General features: G+C 38.3%; 1 protein-coding gene across 1 annotated transcript in view; it reads right to left on the minus strand.

The window, feature by feature from the left end:
* The window catches only part of fer1l6 (fer-1 like family member 6), a 43139-nt gene extending 26851 nt beyond the window's left edge, over positions 1-16288 (minus strand). The window contains exons 1-27 of the mRNA XM_042494152.1: positions 16123-16288; positions 14722-14807; positions 13865-13973; positions 12957-13011; positions 12538-12669; positions 12362-12424; positions 12145-12223; positions 11863-12019; positions 10811-10997; positions 10416-10517; positions 9679-9769; positions 9359-9476; positions 9024-9258; positions 8675-8783; positions 7434-7689; positions 6757-6877; positions 6490-6590; positions 5591-5693; positions 4619-4738; positions 4304-4456; positions 3487-3658; positions 3051-3175; positions 2171-2305; positions 1918-2067; positions 1706-1813; positions 570-632; positions 40-138 (exon numbers count right to left, since the gene is read on the minus strand). Of these exons, the coding sequence (XP_042350086.1) occupies positions 40-138; positions 570-632; positions 1706-1813; positions 1918-2067; positions 2171-2305; positions 3051-3175; positions 3487-3658; positions 4304-4456; positions 4619-4738; positions 5591-5693; positions 6490-6590; positions 6757-6877; positions 7434-7689; positions 8675-8783; positions 9024-9258; positions 9359-9476; positions 9679-9769; positions 10416-10517; positions 10811-10997; positions 11863-12019; positions 12145-12223; positions 12362-12424; positions 12538-12669; positions 12957-13011; positions 13865-13973; positions 14722-14807; positions 16123-16157 (3264 nt within the window). The 5' untranslated portion in view covers positions 16158-16288. The remainder of the gene's footprint in view (positions 1-39; positions 139-569; positions 633-1705; positions 1814-1917; positions 2068-2170; positions 2306-3050; positions 3176-3486; positions 3659-4303; positions 4457-4618; positions 4739-5590; positions 5694-6489; positions 6591-6756; positions 6878-7433; positions 7690-8674; positions 8784-9023; positions 9259-9358; positions 9477-9678; positions 9770-10415; positions 10518-10810; positions 10998-11862; positions 12020-12144; positions 12224-12361; positions 12425-12537; positions 12670-12956; positions 13012-13864; positions 13974-14721; positions 14808-16122) is intronic.
* Between the last annotated feature and the right edge of the window lie 4451 nt (positions 16289-20739).

Raw genomic sequence — 20739 nt, forward strand, 5'->3', positions numbered from 1 at the left:
CTGATGCTCTGCAAGACAGCGGGGATAAACTGGCCTTACCAGCTCCATGATATCAACCAGCATGGTGAAGTTTGGGTTGGACTTGTACTTCTGAATGACGGAGGAACGCAGCGTTTTACCTGCACACTCTATGAAAACCTAGAGGGAGAGAAGGAGGTTGTTAATTCAATTGGATGTTTTTCCATAATGTCATTTCTGTCAGATCTTTCCTTTCCTCTTTGTGTGAATCCACTAGATATTAACTGCCATACGCTGTAAATATTGTAAAGATCCTTGAGGCAAATGAGAGATTTGTGATATTGAGCTATATATAATCAAATACAATAAAGCAAAATTGTCTTGACTTGACACCACGTTTTCGTCATGCTGTCAGTATGCAGCACATATACATCACAGAAGTGAACAAAGGCAAACAGAAATTAGTCCACCAACAAACTTGAATTCATGAAAAGCACGAAATCTTGATGATTCCTTTGTTGTTTTGTTCAAAAATAGAAAATTGCGGTCTGACGCAGATTGTAAATCTGACACAGAGTTTGGAGGTTGGAGTGAATGTCCACTGTGTGTACCTGTGGTCGATCAACAGACAGGAACTGAACCTTCTTCAGCTCCCTCAGACCCCAGAATAACACCTGATTGAAGAAAACAAACACACACACACACACACACACACACACACAGAGGTTTGTTGAAGCTAAGCTTGAGTTAGTTTGTGAGACCAAGAGTCTGTTAACACCTTATCTTGACATGCCCTTAGATGATCCAAACATAAGTGGACAGCTAAGACACATCACTGTTCACACCTGTGTCTATCATGCGTCTCAAACTGACCAACTGATTTCATTTTTGACAATGTCACTTATGCTTGAAGGTCAAAGGGCCCCGCACACAGTTATTATGTCAACCTCCCTTACTAGCTGCTTGCAAGTCACATTAGCAGTTGTGTCTGTGCAGCTGGAGATGTCGCCGTCGACAGAATTCAACTTGTTTCCCTCCACAGGGCAAAACAATGGACGCTCACGCAACACGTCTTCTAACTTGTTGTAAAATGGGCAAGTTAAAGAATACTAGCACACTGTAACCAAAACAACGGCCATGTTTGGGTGATGTAGTCCTTGCTGGGGGTGCATCAGGACGCATTCACTTTACCCTGCAAAAGGTATGTGGTCAAAAGTGTCCCAGACCACCTTAGCAAGTGGTTTGATGATCAGATCATAATGTGTCTCAGTGGTCGTTTACACTTGTATTTAGTGCTGTCCGCTTGTGATCGAATCACCCACAATGCATGTTGATCCAAGGTGTTAGACTCACAGACTCAAAAACACCATCACATCACAGAAAGTATTATAACATCCAAAAGATCCACTCTCAGCAGTCTGTGTGACATGAGAAATATGTAAAAAATAGTAGAGCTTACAAATACAAAAGCAGCTGTATATAAAGAGCTAAATGCAGGTTGCAGCCCCACCTAGTGGAGAAGTAATGCCATGCCACTGCCGTTAAGAGCAGAAATCCTCCATCCCTCCCATCAATCTATTAATAAATGAGTGTGCAGTGTGACTAACCCAATGACAGAATAACTCAACCCAGTGTTGTCCTTTTTTTAAAAAAAATTTAAATGGGTGCTGCCAAAGTTACCCAGCTGTTACTTTATTCCAGAAAAACACACAAACACACACAAACACATACACATTGACAGCCAAACCTCAAGTCTGTAGGTGCTGAGGACAGGTCTAATGTTGGCAGGAACCGCATAGATGCCTCCTTCTCGCTCCTCTAATGCCGGCAGACTCTGCTCTCCGGACTCTGGGATCTGCACAATCATAACAATGACACTTTGCTTATATCTTTAATTATACCTTTATTCTGCATCATCATGATGTAGAGTAAAGGATTAATAGCATGACTGTCACTGACCTCCAGCAGTTCAAATGCAGCCAGCAGGTCTCCCCCTGACTGGCTGCCACAGTGCAGCGGACTGTACTGCAGAGTTGGAGGTGTGTAGGGGTCAGAGGACAACCGGACTTCTGGCACTGCAACTGTGGTTCCCAGATACTCCGCTTTACCCTGCACACACAAGTGGGCAGTGTGAGGAGGTGAGAAGTCCAATTCAAAGAGTCAGCATGATTTAACATGTAATTAATTAGACGAGCTATCTCCATGGCATTACCAGTGTGTCGTCGTCGTACACCTCGATGAGAATACGTGGTGGCTCCTCCTGGATGTACAGCAGATCTCCAGTCACCATCAGGCGGCTCATTGGCAAACATTGATTCCATGTTGGACTGAGAGTCTGACTTATAATCTGAGAGCAACACACACAAACACGCACATCGTAAACACACAAATAAATAATGACAAAAATAATAATAATAAAACAGTGCCAGCTCAAAATCTACTTGGAGCAAAAAAAAAAACTCTTACACTAGGTGCACTAATACACTAGAATGTTTAATTTATGCATTAACACGTAGATGACCTGAGAAGCATCAGCCAACACACACACACACACACACACACACACACACACACACACACCATAGACTGTATATAATGACAGACAACATGACAGATCCACTAAAGTGTAACTTTTCAATCTCTATCACCCCCTGGTGTCTGACTTTAGTATAAGTCATAAAGTCCGTCCCTCTATGATAGTGAATGGGACATAGGCCAAACTGAAAACTCAAAGTACACGCCACTGACTGACACTGAAGGTAGTTCTCATCACCCTGATGTTTGTTCAAGTGATCATCATTATGCTAAGTTCGGTTTTAATAAGTTTTTCAGTTCTACATAAAGGGAATTTTCCGCCTTGACTGATAGCTGTGACAGCAAATCCATGTGCTCGCATTCAATGTAGCTGCTCGTGGTTGGTTGGACGGGTGTTTTGGCTCTCAATGACGTCACCAGCACAAGAGAGCAGCCGTATCTGGGATATTTTAGCTTCTCTTAAGCATAGTTTGGGTAAGTGGGGATGCACTGTCCATCTTTATTTACAGTCCATGATATACACACACATACATACACACATACACACACAAACTTACATTGGTGGTTTGGCTGTTTGACAGATAGGTGACCCGAGCAAAAGGGTCTGACAGGCCAGAGGTGTCTGCAGCAATGAGACCACGAGCCTGATACATGTGACACCTCAACTGGAACTGATGCTGCTCTGAAAGCACACACACACACACACACACACACACACACAAACAATGCAACATGTAGTTTAGAGTCACATAAAGGCATCAGTTTACCAATGTCACAAAAACACTTTTACTTTTACCATCAGTAGTAGGCCTATCCAGAGTAACTTGACGCCTGATGTAACTGTGATGGTGTGAATGTAACGGTAAATCATAGACTGTACAAAATAATGGACATAGCCACCATGAACCGTCTATTGGTTTGTGGACTCCTGTTGTGAAACTAAGATGTCTGGTTGCAGCATAATGCCAAAATAACCAGACAGATGAATCTCACCTGTGCAGAGCAGTGCTGTTGGAGGGCAGCTGGCATCAGCGCCCCCTATGGCTGGACTAAACCCTGCAGGTAGGTCATCCAGCATGTAGATGGAGTCCAAACAGGTTCCATACCAGAGATACACATCCACCTTTGCTTGGACTGACAAGCCTGCACCCCGCTTCCCTGGAGGCTGCACACAAACACACAGCGGTGGTTGAAATACTTGAAAACTAAACTAGAGTAAAAGTACACATATCTTACCAAACATGGCATCAGCAGAATTTAAAGTCACCATCAGTATAATATTACTTGAAATTAAGTCTTAAAGCATCAAATATTTAATGTACTTAAGTATCAACAGTAATGTCATTATTATTAATGTACTTAAGTAATGAAAGTAAAAGTACAAGTAAATGCCGTTAATAAGTGAGCAAATTTTCAAACTTTTGAGAATTATTTAATTAGTAAAGTAACATGTACACTAAACATGGAGCCTTGAAGAAATAAACAATGTCTTTTTCACATTTTAGAGGATTTCAATAACAAAATCCAGTTTTTTTCTTTCTTCCTACTCCCTCACTTATCTGTCCATCCATCCATCCATCCCTCCATCCATCCCTACTTTCTTCCCTATTTTAAAGTAAGTATCAAAAATGCTCAGGGGACATGTAGTGGAGTAAAAGTATACATTTTATTTAGGAAATAAAGAGCAGTACAGCTACTCCCCAAAAATACTTAAGTACTGTCACTAACTTGTATTACTTTATTACACATGTATGTATCAGAGTTTCTCTGCAGGCCTTCCTTCACTGAAAATACTTGTGGGTGTGTTTACCTTTAGAAACAGTGTTAAAATTTTGCCACAGTGGATCCCTCGGGCCTCCTGGCTGCTGGAGAACAGCACGTCTCTGGCTCGGACCCGAGCGTATGCAATGCGCTTGTTGTTGCTCAGCAACCATACAAAGACGTCAGGCACTGTGTGCTGCGGCTGAAGAGGTATAAGGCATGAACGTGTGTTAGAAAAGTTAGGACATGCAACATAAATTTAGCAATTTCTGACACACGTTTTAAGGATGTAATGTACACCCGCACACACCAACTTCACTTTAATACATCCATGACACAAACACACACACGGTAAGTCCCGTACCTCCTCCACAAGGAAGCGCAGTTTTTGTGTGAGTTTTGTTGCCTCCTGCAGCATTTCTTTGACACCACCAGTTTTTCTCTTCCTCTTTCCTAAGGACTGGGCTTCTCCTATCATACTCTCCTGAAACATGCACGCACAGACATACACACGCACGCACGCACACACACACAAACACACACGTTGTTATAATGCAGGATATTTGCACATCTTTGGTGCAAATATCAGTATTTTTTACAGTATTTTTTTCCTGCATTCACCACAAATAAACAATTCACCGATGTTTGCGGCTTAAATGGGTAACAAATGGCCTGAACACTAAAACTGAAATTTAATAGGCCGAGAAAACTTGATAATTAGTTTTTGTGTCACAGTTTAATAAATTATTTAAACCTTTGTCCACCGAAGACGAAGTCTTATGACTCTGATTTTAATATGTTGGTTATTGTTTATAATTCTGAAAAAGTCCCTGACTTACAGACTGTCCAGAAAAGTGTTTTTTTTCTTTTTCTTAAGCTTCATGTAACTCAGCTGCTATTCTGACTTTGGATAAACAAATAACTAAAAAAAATGTAATGGACAGAAACATTTTGAAATATTGGCAAAAAAAAATGTAAGAAGCAAAATGCTTTACTTAAAGGGATAGTTTGGATTTTTTGAAGCGATGTTGTATGAGGTATTTATCCATTGTGTATTATATTAGATGTCAGTCAGCACACCCCAAGTTTGGAGAAGCAACAGGAGTGCTGATATGAAAGCTAAGCAATATACATACATATTCAATATCAGTTTAAGTATACATTATATTGAGAATATTTTCACCACTTTAACTTTAACTGTATGGACTTTGGATAAATACTCGATCTGTCTGTAAAAAACAGCTACCAGAGTGAGAGGTTCATCAAAGGCCTTAAGACAAAGAATAAGCAGAGGTTGTGTATTTTTTTTATGTGTGTTTGTCTCAGATTTCCTCACCAGTTCCTGTTTACACATGGTGAGGCGCTTCCTGTCCAGCTGCGTCAGGTAGTTTGACTTCAGCTCCGCTTTCAGCTTGGCGTCTGCTGCTGTGATGAAACTCCTACAGAAACATGCAACGGTTTAGCGGCTCGACCATCACTGCTGCAGGAGGTCGCGTGTTAAGAACTCCAGAATATTCTGCAGGTACTCTTCAGTTTTTAAAATAATAATAAATGCTGCCATTATATTGGTGAGGATTCCCTCCGTGAACTACCATCCCATAACGTACATTATTAGGCTGTATCATGGTTTAATTATTATGCACACAGTTACTATAAAATGCACAATAACTGTGTTTACATTCCTTTATTCACATTGTGATGCAGAGCGACCATTAGAAGCGTTGCTTTATCTCTGCTGAATAAGATAATGTTGTTCAATCATTACTAGCTGTGTTAACTATGTGTCCTCAGAGTATAATGGATGCAGTAAGTTAAAGGTTTTGATACCTGAGCCTTTATTTTTGTGTAATAATTAACGTTTGTCCATGCATTACAGTGTCTCCACAGCTGATGTAACACTGATACATTTTTAACAAGGTGGATATTAACAACAGCAGAGTAATGGACATGCTGTATATAGCTCTATTGCTAAACCTTGTAATACAAAACTACAAGTACGACTTAAGCAAAGACAAAGTGTGCAGGGGATAGGGATGTTGAAATTCCAAATTTGGAGGAAAATTGATAGGAAAATGCAACAAAAATTATCTAATTTATATATATATGTCTTTATCATAATTGAGCAATGAGAAGATCGTTACAAGAACCCATGTATATACAAAAAATTCATTGCTGTTCAGACTTTCCCACCATTGTTGTGGTGAGACACAAACAGTCTTATCGAGCTCTGAATACCTGGCGTCCATACAGAATTCTTTCAGGGTGGTTTTGAGCACTTTGGCTGCACTTGGATCTGACTTCCTGTGTAGCTCCGCTGCACTGGCCACACCCTCCTCCTAAAAGACAAGGTGGAGGTGAGGGAAACTGTTCATAGATTCAACAATGTCAGGTGAGTACAGATTCCAACAAGGTAAAAGCAAACAGCAGATCTTGTTGACATTCTGAAAAAATTTGATCAGTGCGAATAACATGTCATGTGAGAGTGAGTGTGTGTGCACATACAAACAGATGAGCAATATCTTCCAGCATGTTAGAGTTGTACAGTCGGTAGGTCCTGTTCTCCCAGTGACTCAGAACATTGATACACGGCTTCTGCTTCTGCAGGGGTAGATACATGAAGTACCTAAAAGTACACGCATACATGCAAACACAGTTAAAGCTAGAAAAAGCTTCTTTTCACTATATCTGCCTCCTGCTAGTGAGAATGAATGTAATCAATCATCTAGTCCCATTCATTAAATGAAGGAGTGCTGTATTTAAATTGACACTCTTAAAGCAAGAATAGGTAACTTTTGAAAGACAAAAAAATTGAATTTTTATCAAGTCTAATCAGGTCATTTTTGAGTGAGCATTTGTGCCAAATTTGAAAAATGTACCCTCAGACGTTCTTAATATATCACAATAACGGGACGGACAGACAACTCAAACACATTAGGCTTCTGCCAGATTTTGGGAAAATTAGGCAAAACTCAATTCAAATTCCCCACTCGTAGCCACTTCTCTGCAAAAGTCACATAGCTTTACGGCCCTTTTTTATACCCATGTGAGGTCAGCTGTGGAATAAAAAACAGCTGTAATACAGGCGACATCATGCAGAAGTGCACTTGTTTCGGTTTAAAAAACAAACGTCTTTCAAGAATCAAGAAAGCGTCAAGAATCAAACAACAAAACGACTCAACTTGTTTCCTTCGACGATGACCGGTCTCAGCGGAGGCGTGGTGGACTTAGAGGTCGAGGGGATGGAGGGAAACTCTCTCTCCGTAGACTCTCTGGGCAGGAGGGGGGAGGATGGGGAGGTGGGTGACGTGCGGGGAGAAGAGGGGACAAACAAGTCAACGCTTTCTGGGATGTCCAGCGCTTTTCGCCTCCTGACATGAGGACTGGGGACTGGGGCGCTGGGCTGGCCTACAGACTCCAAGGTGTTACCGTAGTTACCTGATGGAGGAAACAGAACCCGAAGTTAACAAAGTACCTCAGCTCATGTAATGTACTTACAGTTTTGAAGGACTTGCACTTCTACTTCTACTCCTTTAACTTTTACTTGTAACAGAGAATTTCTGTGCTGGTTTTGGTACTTTTTCTTAAGTAAGTAAAGCTCTGAGTACTTCTTTCACCACTGGAAACCAATGTCAACATATTTTTATTGTTTAGGAATTAAGCCTACTGCACAAAATGGATACACAATATCGGCATGTCATAAGTATCTGCAGATATTGATTATAAATGAAGTACTGGAATTGGTCAACATGCTGATTTCTTTTAAACATGTACAAAACATCAGCACTAAGTTGAAATATTGTTCTTATTTTGCACAATGAATGAATATACCATACTTTAAAAAACATTGTATTTTATGTCTCCATCTGCTGCTGGGTAATCACGATAAGAGTATGCATTATATGATGGTAATTCCATTACAGAAGAGACTTGATATCAGTATATTGAGTTAGATGGGGATAAAAGTGTACATATATATATATATATTGATATCTTTATTGGTTATCTTTGGTTGTTTTTATAAATAACAGAAACATTTCAAATCCATAAAATTCAATGCAAAACAATACATACTATTACATAATGGAAAAATTTAGGTACTTTGTTCAACGGTTTAATATGACACACAGTAAGTGTAGGCGACGACCCCTAGTGACCGTAGTAATAATCAAAGGTTCAACAGAAAAAGTCAGGTGATGTAGTAAAGAGACCGAGAGTCTGCAAAAGTAGGAGATTGGGGTGGATGGATCTCATTTAATACATTTAATACTTAATGTCACTCCCTCAGGTAATAACACATGCCATTGTCACATTACATACTTAACTCATACTCAATACAACATGACGGTTCAACAACAATTTGTTCTATTTAAAAACAACACAAGGAGAGAAAAGAGTGAGAATAGTGGATTTGGCGACTCACCCATGGAGAACTCAAAGATGATGGGCTTGTCTCCAATTTTCCTGTCAATCATGGTGGCTTCGAACAACGCCCCAAACAGCAGAAAGCTCTCGTTGTTGTCTGGATTCGGCTTTACACAGAAACATCTCCATTTACTCCTTTATGTGTTTTTGAAATAGACTTTTTGTTTCAAAATTTACGGTTTAATTTTACAGAAAAAAAGGCATTGTAAAAAAGTGAAAAAAAAATTAAAATAAAGGAAAAATTAATAACCAATTAGTGCGACATAACCACATAGTATTATTAAATTACTACATTGTGTTTCTCTGTAGGGGATCATTGTAGATGTCATTAACAGAAAACTTCTCACCACAGAAGGAGCCTCCACAGGCAGGACCTCCGCTGCCACGGCTTTTCCTTTGTCATCATCAGCAGCTCCTCCTGCTGCTGCTCCTGCTCCTCCTCCTGCAGGCGTCTTCCCATCCTTTCCTCCGCCTTTTCCTGCTTTAATGTCCTTCAGTGGTTTCGCCATCCTGCTGAGTTTGGACTCCGAACCCATCCCTCCTGATAGGATCTCCACTGTCAGCTCCATGTAGACTCGACCCCTGACACCAGCAAGGATTAAAAAACTTTTTGTTTAATTATTAATCTATTTGTTTTCCTCATAGTTAAAATATTTGAATAATCATTATATATTAACCTGACCTGTAGGACACACCCTCTCCGATGCCCTCATTAAGCTCTGCTGTGTCGTCACCAATTGAATAGTTTCGGTTAGAGCCATACAGATTAATCCAAGCAGGACCAAAGGTTGGTAAAAATCCTACAGAAAGAGAGATTGAGATAGAGAGACAAATGAAAGACACAATGAGCCAATCAAAACCTGTATAAAAAATTCTCCCAACTGGATTATGACTCCTGTCTGTCATCGCTTCCTTCCTCACTCCTCTGAACATATTTTTCCTTTGCCTAAACTCTTCCTCCTTTCTTCACATATTCCCATCACTCCCTTCATCTCTCCTCACCTTTGTCGCCGTCCTGTTCATTGGAGATGCGCCTCAAGTCAAAATAATGGGTTCCTATGGCAACATCACTCATGCTTCCTTCATCCCAGACCTATAAGGACAGAAAAGCTGGGATACTGTAACATGTATGCTGCGTTCATGTGGGGTCCAAATAAAAAAAAAAAATAGAATAGAATACATGTGAAGTTCATGTGAAGAACAACTCGAAAAGTCTGCAAACATTTTGGTACACGATAATATATATATTTTTTTTTATCAATTTACATATTGCATTATTATTATTAGGTTGCAATAGATCATTGTTGTCCACTTAGGGTGACCGAGATCAGTTAGAAAAATTATTTATTAGTTTTAATCCTAATAACGAATTGGGTATTTTTGTGGTATTAGGGAAATGTTCTGGTGCAGTAACAAGTCAGGGACAAAATCGCTTTGTATTACAAAGTGAAGGTGGAAAAATGATGCCAGCACGTAAATGCTAAAGACTGCAGCTCGTCGAATGACCACTTGAGGCTGACTGCAAGAGCGAGTCAATCTCTGTAGATACCCACTACATCATAAACGCACCGCAGTTGAAAGAGTGACTTCCCAAATCTGAAAATGGGAGCATCAGAGGAGCACATGACTATAGTGTCATACTTATGTACGTTGGACTTGTACATTTAAATTGTGTAAATGGTGCAGAAATTTGCAGAAAAACAGTCCTCCCACCTCCTACATAATAACAAGGTTCAAACCTGGATCTTCAGCCTCTGACACAGAGGGGGAAACATCTCTGTGAAGACGATCTGCTCGTTCCACACCGGGTCTGCTGTGGACCTCTGAGTGGATGTGCGACCCTGAAAGGAGAGAAAAAAAGATTTACACATCAGTAAATGAAACAACTACAGCGAAATTTCAAACATGAGATGAAAGCTAGACATGGCTCACTGAAAGTCTGACTCAAATTTCTTCTTATATTCACAACTTTTTATACACGTTTCGTAAATGAAATTTGTAAGTCAATAATTACAAATATGTTTTTGAATTCCTGTACAACTTTAAGGCTTTCTGCCCTAAAACACACCTGCTGTTCACAAACTTGTACAATAACTGCAAAATGGCATCTGCTAATAGTCTATATTCAACCCACCATATTTTTGAAGAAGCTGACCACTACATATGGGTCTATGAGTGCTGTGTTGTCTCCGATGAAGGCCTTGGTGACATTGGCCATGATGCTGGAGTTATTTCGGGGAAGGCCTTCAGCTCGATACACCTTCACATAGAAACGAGCCCAGGGTCGCTCGGAGGGAAAACCCTCTGGTATCAGCAGGTTCCTGAGGAAAACAATATCACAAAAACACACAAACAATAGATTTTAATGCATTCCAGTCTTATAAAGACTTTTTTAAAGAGATTTATCAGCAACAACTAGAGATAAACAAACATAGCAAGTCCAGCTAATTACTCTAACAGGCTGCAATATACTGAACTTACATGAGACTTTTTTAAGCACTTTATACTACTTGTTTTGTGCCATATAAATGTTTGATTCTTGTTAAGTGTTATTTATTTATGTTACACCTCAATACATGAGGAATACTCTCTCGCTCTGCCTTGTACAAAGATGTATGATAAAATCACAAACTGGACTGATTCATTGTTTTTTTTTTTAAATTACATCAAATTTTCAGACTTGTCATACTGATCTGACTGTTTTATATGGTAAAAGCTGAAAGTGTTGACAATGGAGAGTTCATCCTCTGTGAAGATTAAATGTGCCCAAAAAATCCATGCCATCTGCCCACAAGATTTTAAAATTAACTAAGTGGAAATGTTGGAGCATTGCAAAAGGTACCAGGGTCAGCAATTACAAAAAAATAAATAAAATAGGATCCATCCTCTAGGCACTATAAGTATTCGCAGAAACAACCTTTAATGTGTTTCCAAGAGGCACAGAGGTGATCAGTCGAATGTTATCTAAAAAAGCAGTGTCATCTGCATATAAAGAGATATAACGACCACTGTTAATAAATGAAATTGAGAGAATGCAAACATAACATATACTTGTAGAAAAAAGCATAGTAGAGCCCTCTATGGAGGATATTTAATGTTGTTCCAGTTTCTGGAACTTTTTCCAGAAAACCTACTGGTCATAAATAACACGAATACTGCAAAGTAACAACAGGACGGGTATTATACTTGTCTATCTGCTCTTCGGCATCATGCGCTTTTTGTCCTGGCTGCATGGCGTCTCCCTTCGCCGAGACGCTGATATCACACTTCACATAACCTTTGACTCCAGTGCTGATGTCACCAGGATTGGTCAGCATTGCCCATTTATTGATGAACTGGTGACCTGAGGGAGCAAGAAAGAGACAGTAGAAGGACGTCTAGACTGAAAACAGAATGGAAGCACTTTGAAAACGATGTGCACCTCTTCTCTGAATAACCTCAGAGACATGTCAGAAAGACGTGAGCTACCTGGCTGTTTGTAGACTGTCCACACATCCAGCTTAAAGGACCCAACACAGAAACTCCTCAGCATTTTGGAGTGCATCACCTGAAGAGAGAAAAATTCACAAAGCAGCGACAGAGCAGAATATTAGCATAATGGCTTTCTGAATTTATCAATTGCAGTGTTGGACATGATACCGGAACTTGTCTTTGATATGTTTTTTAAATTTTTTAAAAAACTTACTGTCAGCTTGATGACTTTGTCGAAGAATATCTCTTTGTGTGCAAAGAAGTCAAACACGAAATACTAATGGAGAGAAGAGTTGTGGGGCTGTTAGACTGAGGTAAAGATGATTCATCAGGGGTCTCTCAGATTAGTAAAATCTCCACGTTTTTCAGGTAGTCCAGATTTATCCTTACCTCATTGTAAAAGGGAGCATTGGTCCCTTCTTTGACAGAAGTCTGTTTCTTTTCATCACCGATCTCAATCACCACACTGGGGTCGATGTTTTCTCCCACCAGCTGCCTGCCTTCGGTGATGTTGATGGCAATCTAAAGGCCAGACAAAAAATTATATCCCATTATACAGATAAAAAGCATTTTGTCAGAATTTACTGTTGCCAATTAGGCCTTATATCATACTTTGTATTAGGTTTTGTCTTTTTCTGTTTTTGTCTTGATGCATTCACATTGCAGAAACATTTTTAACATTTTTCCTCTTTTCAAGACTACTGTTGTTATTCCGTGTTCCCTTGAAAATTGCTCAGGTTTATTCTTACATTTGAAAATGACATATATGACCCAAGTAAAGTACATGTGTGTGTTCTGTGTGCTGTTACCTGAAAGCTCTGTGGTTTCCCTTCACTTTTCTGGATGCAAGTTTTCAGTTTGGCCCTGTGGAAGTTTCACTGTACAGGTCAGTAACTAAATCTAATGATTGATAGGGATATGCATAAATATTAAGCCCGATTGCCTGAAGAAAATGTTGGCATTTTATGTTTCTGCAAACCACAGATACATTACATTTTTACGTTTTATACATGTATCAACGTTACTAAATTGATGACGTATATGAGAAGACTCTGTCACCAGGAGGTGGAAGCGATGATAATTGGCATGTCACCTAGGCAGATGCGTACTGGACTGCAGACCAACAAAGAACAAAACCAGTTTTTTCACCACCAAATGTGGGCGTTTTTTAGCAATCTGCTGCTGTGTTTCCTGCCAGAATAGTGCTGTGAAAAGAAGTTATTTTTCAACAAGACATTCCTGCTGGTATAGTGCGAAGAAAATAGTGCTATGATTTTTTGCCGGGATTATGCAAACAAAAGAGGTCATTTTAAGTCAAGACATAATCTTTCATAACCATAAATAGTGTTTTTTGTGCCGAACCCTAACCACAAATTTATGACATTGTTAGTGAAACATCAAGAAAGGTAAAGTTTCAATGTATCCTCTCTGTAAAAACGTAGTAGTGTAACTTATCAGTGGTTTGCAGGAACAAACAATGCCTGACAATTATTCTGGTGATTGGGTTGGAAATATTTGCACATAAACAGTAACTCATGATCAGAATACATAAAACCTTCATCCAGACTGATCGTCATAGCAGAGTAACCCACATACAGACAAAGCACTCCCTCCTGTTACTTTAAAAATTTGATATACTCAATATAATACTGCAATAATAATAATAATGTTCTTAAATATTGTATGTGAATGTTATGTTGTGTGAATTATTTCATACCTCTTATAGTTTGGTCTTATTCTGGTTTTGACTTCAGAGCTTCCTGGTTCCTCAGTGTTTTCTCCCTCCAGCAGCAGAGACTCTTCAGGGGGCACCTCGACCTCACTGTCTACACACACACACGCACGCACACACGCACGCACACACACACACACACACACACACACACACACACACACACACACACACACACACACTTTATTTTGTACAACTTAACGTAGCCATGTGAAAGAGGTCAATAAAGCCTGACATGAATTATCTGGTCCATACTAACTGTGAACTCCCTGTGAGTGGAAAAGGTCAGTTAGGTTTTGCTCTATATGATTATAAATCTTTGCAAACAGTCTGAGGTCGTGGCTGTCGGCCATCTTTCAAGCTGACAATTGCAGGCAACACGACCTAGTGACATAATACAAAAGATTTTGGAGTAAAATCCTGTTTTAGTGCTGCGACTCTAAAATGATTTTAGAATATTCAGTGTTCATGTCAGCTGCAGCCCGCTGAATGATTTCGGTCCCACATCCTGTTTCGTGCAGAAGCAACAGAGGACAATGAACACCTTAAAATCATTTCAGTGGACATTTAAAAGCACACAAGTTAAACAATGAGACATCTTGTGGTGACTGGTGGTTTGTGTCCTCAGAGACCTAAATGACCCATAATTGCTGTTACACTGGTATTCAACATGTGACTGTTTGACAAGGGTTAGTCTCACCCACAGTGATATGACAGGTATAATTACTCCATTGAACTGTAAATACAACCAAGATTGTGAGTCTGTGTGTGAGTGTGTGTGTGTGTGTGTGTGTGTGTGTGTGTGTGTGTGTGTGTGTTTGTGTTTGTTTTCCAGGCCTTACCCACGGCTCCCTTGTGTGCCAGGACCAGGTCTGTGTTGACTTTCTTCTTCTTCTTCTTCTTTAGGCCAAACATCAACTTGGCCTTTCTGCAGAAAAGGAAAAGAAGAGGGAAATAACTTTCAATCAGTCAAATTTTATTTTTCAACCTTCTCTGCTACAAATTACTTTCATAACTACAGGACACTGTAATGGAACAGTTTCGCTGAAGTCCCAGTTTAGCTGTACATCTGTTTATGGGTTTACATGTCAATATTGGGTGAATGTTGTATAACTTTGATTCCAAAAAAAATGATTTGCCAACCAGTTTTGACCTTTATTCAGTCTAATACAGTATAAAGACAATATGTTTAATGTTCAAACTGATAAATTATATTGTTGGTTTGTTTAACTATATACTAATTCTGAATTTGATGCCTGCAATATGTAACAAAAATGGGACAGGGGCCACAAAAGACTGGGAAAGTTGTGGAATGTTTTGTTATTAAAAAAAAAAACCCTGTCTGGAACACTTCTCAAGTAAACAGGTTCATTGGTAAGAGATTAAAGTATCTTTATTTCTTTACTGGGTATGAAAGGGGCATCCTCGCAAACAAGGACCCTGTAAGGTTCACTACTTTGTAAAAACCGTGTGGGCAAATAGACAGTTTAAGAACAATGTTTCTCAGAGCACATGTATGGAAGTGCTACTGAAGGTATAAGAAAAATATCATTTTTAGAACATTATATTTTGGTCATTTGGATGATTTTTTAATTAAATATATGCTTTCTGAATACATTTCCAGAACAGAAATCTGAACTACAATAAACCCCTACATGTGTATTTTGGACATTTTCCATTTTATGGAACCAAAATAGCCCCAAACCTCAGAAATATACCAGCGCATGAAAATGTTTTTACCTGTTGTCTCCCTTCAACCCTTAAGCATAATCTTTCTTTCTGTGCAGCGTTCAGACGCCTTTGATTTAAACCTTTAAAATTAGTTTGATTTTTCTTTTGACGACATGAAAAATGCAGAATGAGAAAATTGCAGGAAATTAGTAAGAGTGACATGAAAATTAACATGAAAAAAAGGAAAAATTAAATTATTAGGAAAATGAAAAAAATAAAAATAAAAATTGTACTGAGAACTACATTTTGATTGTGATTAAATGTTTAAAATTATGTTATGGAAATATATATTATTTTAGCACTTTTCCCCCCAGGTCATTTCTTTTTTTTGTGTGGTTTCTGCTCTTCTTTTTTGCAATATACAGGAAATTTTCCTGGAACTTTTACTAACTTCTTTCTAATTTGGGGGGATTATTTCTTGTTACGCTGCTCATTGCCTTGTTATATCCATCCTTACATCCTTGTTCTAATGTTAAAGAAAATAAGAAATCCTTTAAACTGAAATTGCTCACCGACGCCGGGTTGCAGGACTGTCCGACTTATCCATTCTGCTGACGTCCAGAAAAGATTTCTTTTTTTACTAACAGACACCAGGAGGGTTCAGGTCCTTCACTTTACATCTTCAAACTAACATCTCTCCAAACAACTCACATTTAGTTGCTTTTAATACTTAAGAGAATTTGTTGCCTCCTCATCTCTCTCTGCTCAGGATAAACTGTGCAGCATGCATTTATCATCTGAGTGACGCTAGCTCTTTTCCAGCACAGAATTAACCTGTCAGCTCGCGGGTCAACATTATTTACTCATCTGACATGTATGCACTGTACATAAAGACTTATCGAAACATCCTTTAGCTCGTCCTCATGGAAAAGCAGCTCACTTTCCTCATGCCCCAATAATTCACTTGATCCAGTCTTACATATTAATTAAACCCGAGCGTCCAGCTCTGCTCCTTCCTCCTCGTTCTAAAGAAAATATTTTGATCCTATCTCGCTTCATGTTTAACTTGCTGTGGTTCCAGCGGCTCAGCTTCTTTGGAGTGTTGGGTTAGTTTGTGGTTTAGGTGAAAGGACCTGCCCTCCTCGCTCCACTAACAGCTATTCACATGAAAGTTTCTCTGTTTACTAATGCTGCCAGAATGTTCTCAGGAGAGGATTTCAACTCGGCAGTGTTTTTGGTAACATTACACTAACCTTAATTGATGGTAAATTGATCATGAACCCCTTGAAACCTGGATCAACATCAGTTTTATTTTGCTGCATTCAGAAATCTTTTAAAAGTATTTGAACCTTTGAAACCTGAGAAAAATGGTTTGACTTCCTAGAAAATGTCTATTTCAGTAGGCAACTTGGCAAGTAATGTGCCACAATTTGCAAGAAAATAAAAAAAAGTAAAACTTGACAGGAAAGTTACCTGAAATTTTATTAAAAGAAAAGGATGTTAAGAAAACTACACAAATAATTTTATATCTAAAATTATGTTACAAAAAACAAACAAACATTATTTCATTTCATTTAGTTTTTAGCACTTTTTATATTTATTTTTACCATAATCATTCTTCTCCTTTTTTATTTTCAGGTAATTTACTTTTTAATATCTTGCTAATTTTCGGACCAAACGGTCAATTTTATAGTAAATTATTATTTTGCTGTTAACAAAAAAATGAAATATTAATATTTACTCATTATTAGTAATGCCTTAAGCCTACGAAACCAGGATCAGCATCACTTTTCTTGTACTGCCTTCAGACAGATTTATTGTAACTTTTAAGCACCTTTCTTTTTCAGGTCATTTCCTAGTTTTTGATTTTTTTTTCTCCAGCTTTCCCGTGTTTATTGTTTGTTTGTTTTATGCAAATTTTGGGGGGGTATTTTTATTGTACTTTTAATTAATTTCTTGCTAAATTCTGGGTCATTTTTCTCTCAAGGTGCTCATTGCCTCCTTTCAATGTTTTTGAAAAAAAAAATCAAACCAATTTTTCCAAATTGCAAAGGTTTAATGATGCTATTTAACAGTAAATTGTTGCACACATTATAATATTTTATTTACTGTTTTAAGTATTTGGTAATGGTTGATAATTAGTTATTAAACTGGCTATAAACATTATTTACATGGCGATAATAGTGTTGAAACTGATGATACTAACTCCTTGTTAAATATAAAATACTGTGTTTTGTGCAGTGACTAAAATTGGATCAACAGCACGATACGCAGTATTCAGCATTCCCACACATTTTCATCAAGAAAATTTCAAAATATTTCCATAACTTTTTAAGAAATCCATGTTGCCCCATTGCCCAGAATTTCTTTCAACTCTATTGAAAAATAATTTCAGCTAGTGGGCATGCATGAAGGAAGAGACAGAACATGAGGAGAAAATGAAGAAACATTTTTGGGGTAAAACATTGTCACATGATGCATAATAGAGCCACGTTATGTCGACTGCTACAGAAAATAAATTTGGCATTATGTTACATTATGTGGAAGGTTATCCACTGATGATTACTGTTTTACTACATATAAAAAAATCCATAACTTTTCCAAAACTTTCAATTATTTTTATTTATTCCATGACTTGTCATGGACAGGGAAATGTGATTGTGAAATTCCATGAGTTTTTCAGGTTTTCCATTAAAAAACCCCTGAGTATAACCACCCATTTTTTGTAAATAAGCTTTAATGTTTGGTCATTATGAGGTATATTGTTGCTTTTTAAATAACAAAGATGAAACTGTTTCAGAGTCCGCAGTGACGCAAAACTCAGCAGCTCAAATTTAAGCTCCTTTTGGCCCACAGATTTCTTCTATTGTAGGCTGGGTTAATTAACCACCTGAACCCAACGTGCAAAGTGCCAACTTTATGCATTATAGTAGCACAATTGTCAGGACTGAGACTTCTCTTTTTAGTTTTCCTATTTTTAGGTTATTTTCTTGTAACTTTTTACTAATTTCTTCTTAATTTTGGGGCCATTTCTTGATATGTTGCTAATCACCTTCTTCTCATTTTCTTAAACGAAATCAAGCCAGTTTGCTCAAATTTCAAAGGGTTAAGCTTTTGAAAGACCCTTTTTCCTTTTCTTTTTTTTGTTTAAGTCTGGATCACAGAAACTTAACTACACAGAGCTAAGTGTTAAATCCAACTATAGCAAAAGACAAAAAAGCTGTTGCCTTCAACAGCAAACATCGCCACAGTACTCAAAGGACAGAACTGGTCTCCTACCTTAGTCTGGGATCCATGGCTGCAGTCAGAGGTCGGAGTCACTCATCAATTCTGTCAGCTGGACACGCTCCGCTGCATCCTGTGTGCATGCGTTGGCTCAGACAGAGTCAGAGTTAGACGTTAGGGTGAAGTAACAGCCTGACAGAGTGATTGGTGGTTTAAATGTTTGTTCAGAGGATGAAGTTGTAAAACAGAGGGAGCATGTGGTTGATGTATGGTGAGCTTCTTATCATTTAATTACCTGCTGGGAAGTTTAAGAGTCTCCAGAGGTAGTTCACTTTAATTTATATATTTTTGTTACTTTATTGTTTTGGCTGATTTTCTTTTATGTTATTTTATTGAAGAAGAAGCACTGGTGGATATTGTATGTATGTCATTTGGTATTGGTAGTAGCTGCCAAAATAGCAAAACCAATACAAGAAGTAATATGAATATTGTTGGTAGAAGTTGTGGTATTGAGTGTATTATTATCAGTAGGCAGGCATCTCTTTGACCAATATCTCTTACACTCTGCAACTCACGAAACAATTTAGACTGACAAATAGCACCACAGGTAAGAGGAAAAATATTCTGTTTTGAACTGTCTCTTTAACAATAAAATAACATTCATCAGCTGCCTTAGATCATGTTTATAGCAACACTGAGATATAAGCAGAAGCAGCAGAGATACTTACCTAATGTGCATTTGTGTGTGTGCATGTGTGCAGGGAGACTGGAAATCATGTGACCAGGATGTATGAAAGTGGTAGAGTTAACAAATCCACCCCTGGTAAACAGAGCAGTTACACCTCGTCAGTCAGAGGATCAGCAGACGCACATCAGCTGTCTGATCACCAGGCAGAGCGGACCAAATATACATATACACAGCAGAAATAAACATGTTTACAGCCTGACGCAAAAAAAACCCAAAAATGCTTTTGGTCTTTGTACCTAATTTCAACACTCATGACAACCATGCAGTTGGTATATTTTCATAGAACTCACTATATAAATGTTATTAGGGCTAAAAGTTCAGGTGAGTGTCATGAGTTGACAAGTTGCTACCATGGCGACAATGTCATGGATGTATTAAATAAGTAGGCATACAGCTACAGAGGCAGGGCCCTGTTCATGCCTACGAGAGCTGCTCATTAGGGCTTGAAACACGGGTATTCAGGTTTTGAATACCAGGATCTACGGGAGACTTACGGTGGCCTAGTGTGCCCGAGCGGGTGGCTACTGGTGGAGCGATTGACTTCTGGTTAAACGCTTTGCTAGCTTGAATGGCAGTCTAAAATATTTAAGCTTGCAGCTCTTTTAGATTTTCCAAATGATTTTCCAAATATAGCCATAGCTGTAGCTGTTGCTATTTTAGTGTTGTTTCAGTTCATTAAGGCAAGTTGTAATGTTCTGGTCGCCTAAAAAAGTGTTTGGTTGTACTAAAAGACCCCCTAAGGAGTCAGATGTTACATTTTTCAGGTAAGTACATTTTGTTGTAATGGTTTAAAGTCTGTTTTTCACTAGCAAAAATTAGCATTACCATTATTATGGACAAGCATAATTGTAACATACCTGTAACAACTGTAATTGCATCACTAATCGAGCTAGCAATAAGCATTAGAGTTATTTTAAAATGAAACAAGTGTATTATTATCATTATATTATTATTATTTTATTTATTTTGTGTTATTCAGGAAATTAGTACCAGGATATTACATGTGTAATTACCATGGTTTTACAATAGTATGACATAATTGGTCATATGATATTAACCCCTTTATTAGCTTGTTATTAATATTTGTAGCTATTTACTCTGAGCTCAGTGCAGAAGTTCAGTGCTTGCTTATTTTAAAAACAACAGTATTCCTGTGTGGGATCAACAATAAAACACTGGTAGGTGAGGGACATAGTTGTACATTAAATGTATATAT

The sequence above is a fragment of the Plectropomus leopardus genome, chromosome 10, assembly GCF_008729295.1.
Source record: "Plectropomus leopardus isolate mb chromosome 10, YSFRI_Pleo_2.0, whole genome shotgun sequence".
Lineage (NCBI taxonomy): Eukaryota > Metazoa > Chordata > Actinopteri > Perciformes > Serranidae > Plectropomus > Plectropomus leopardus.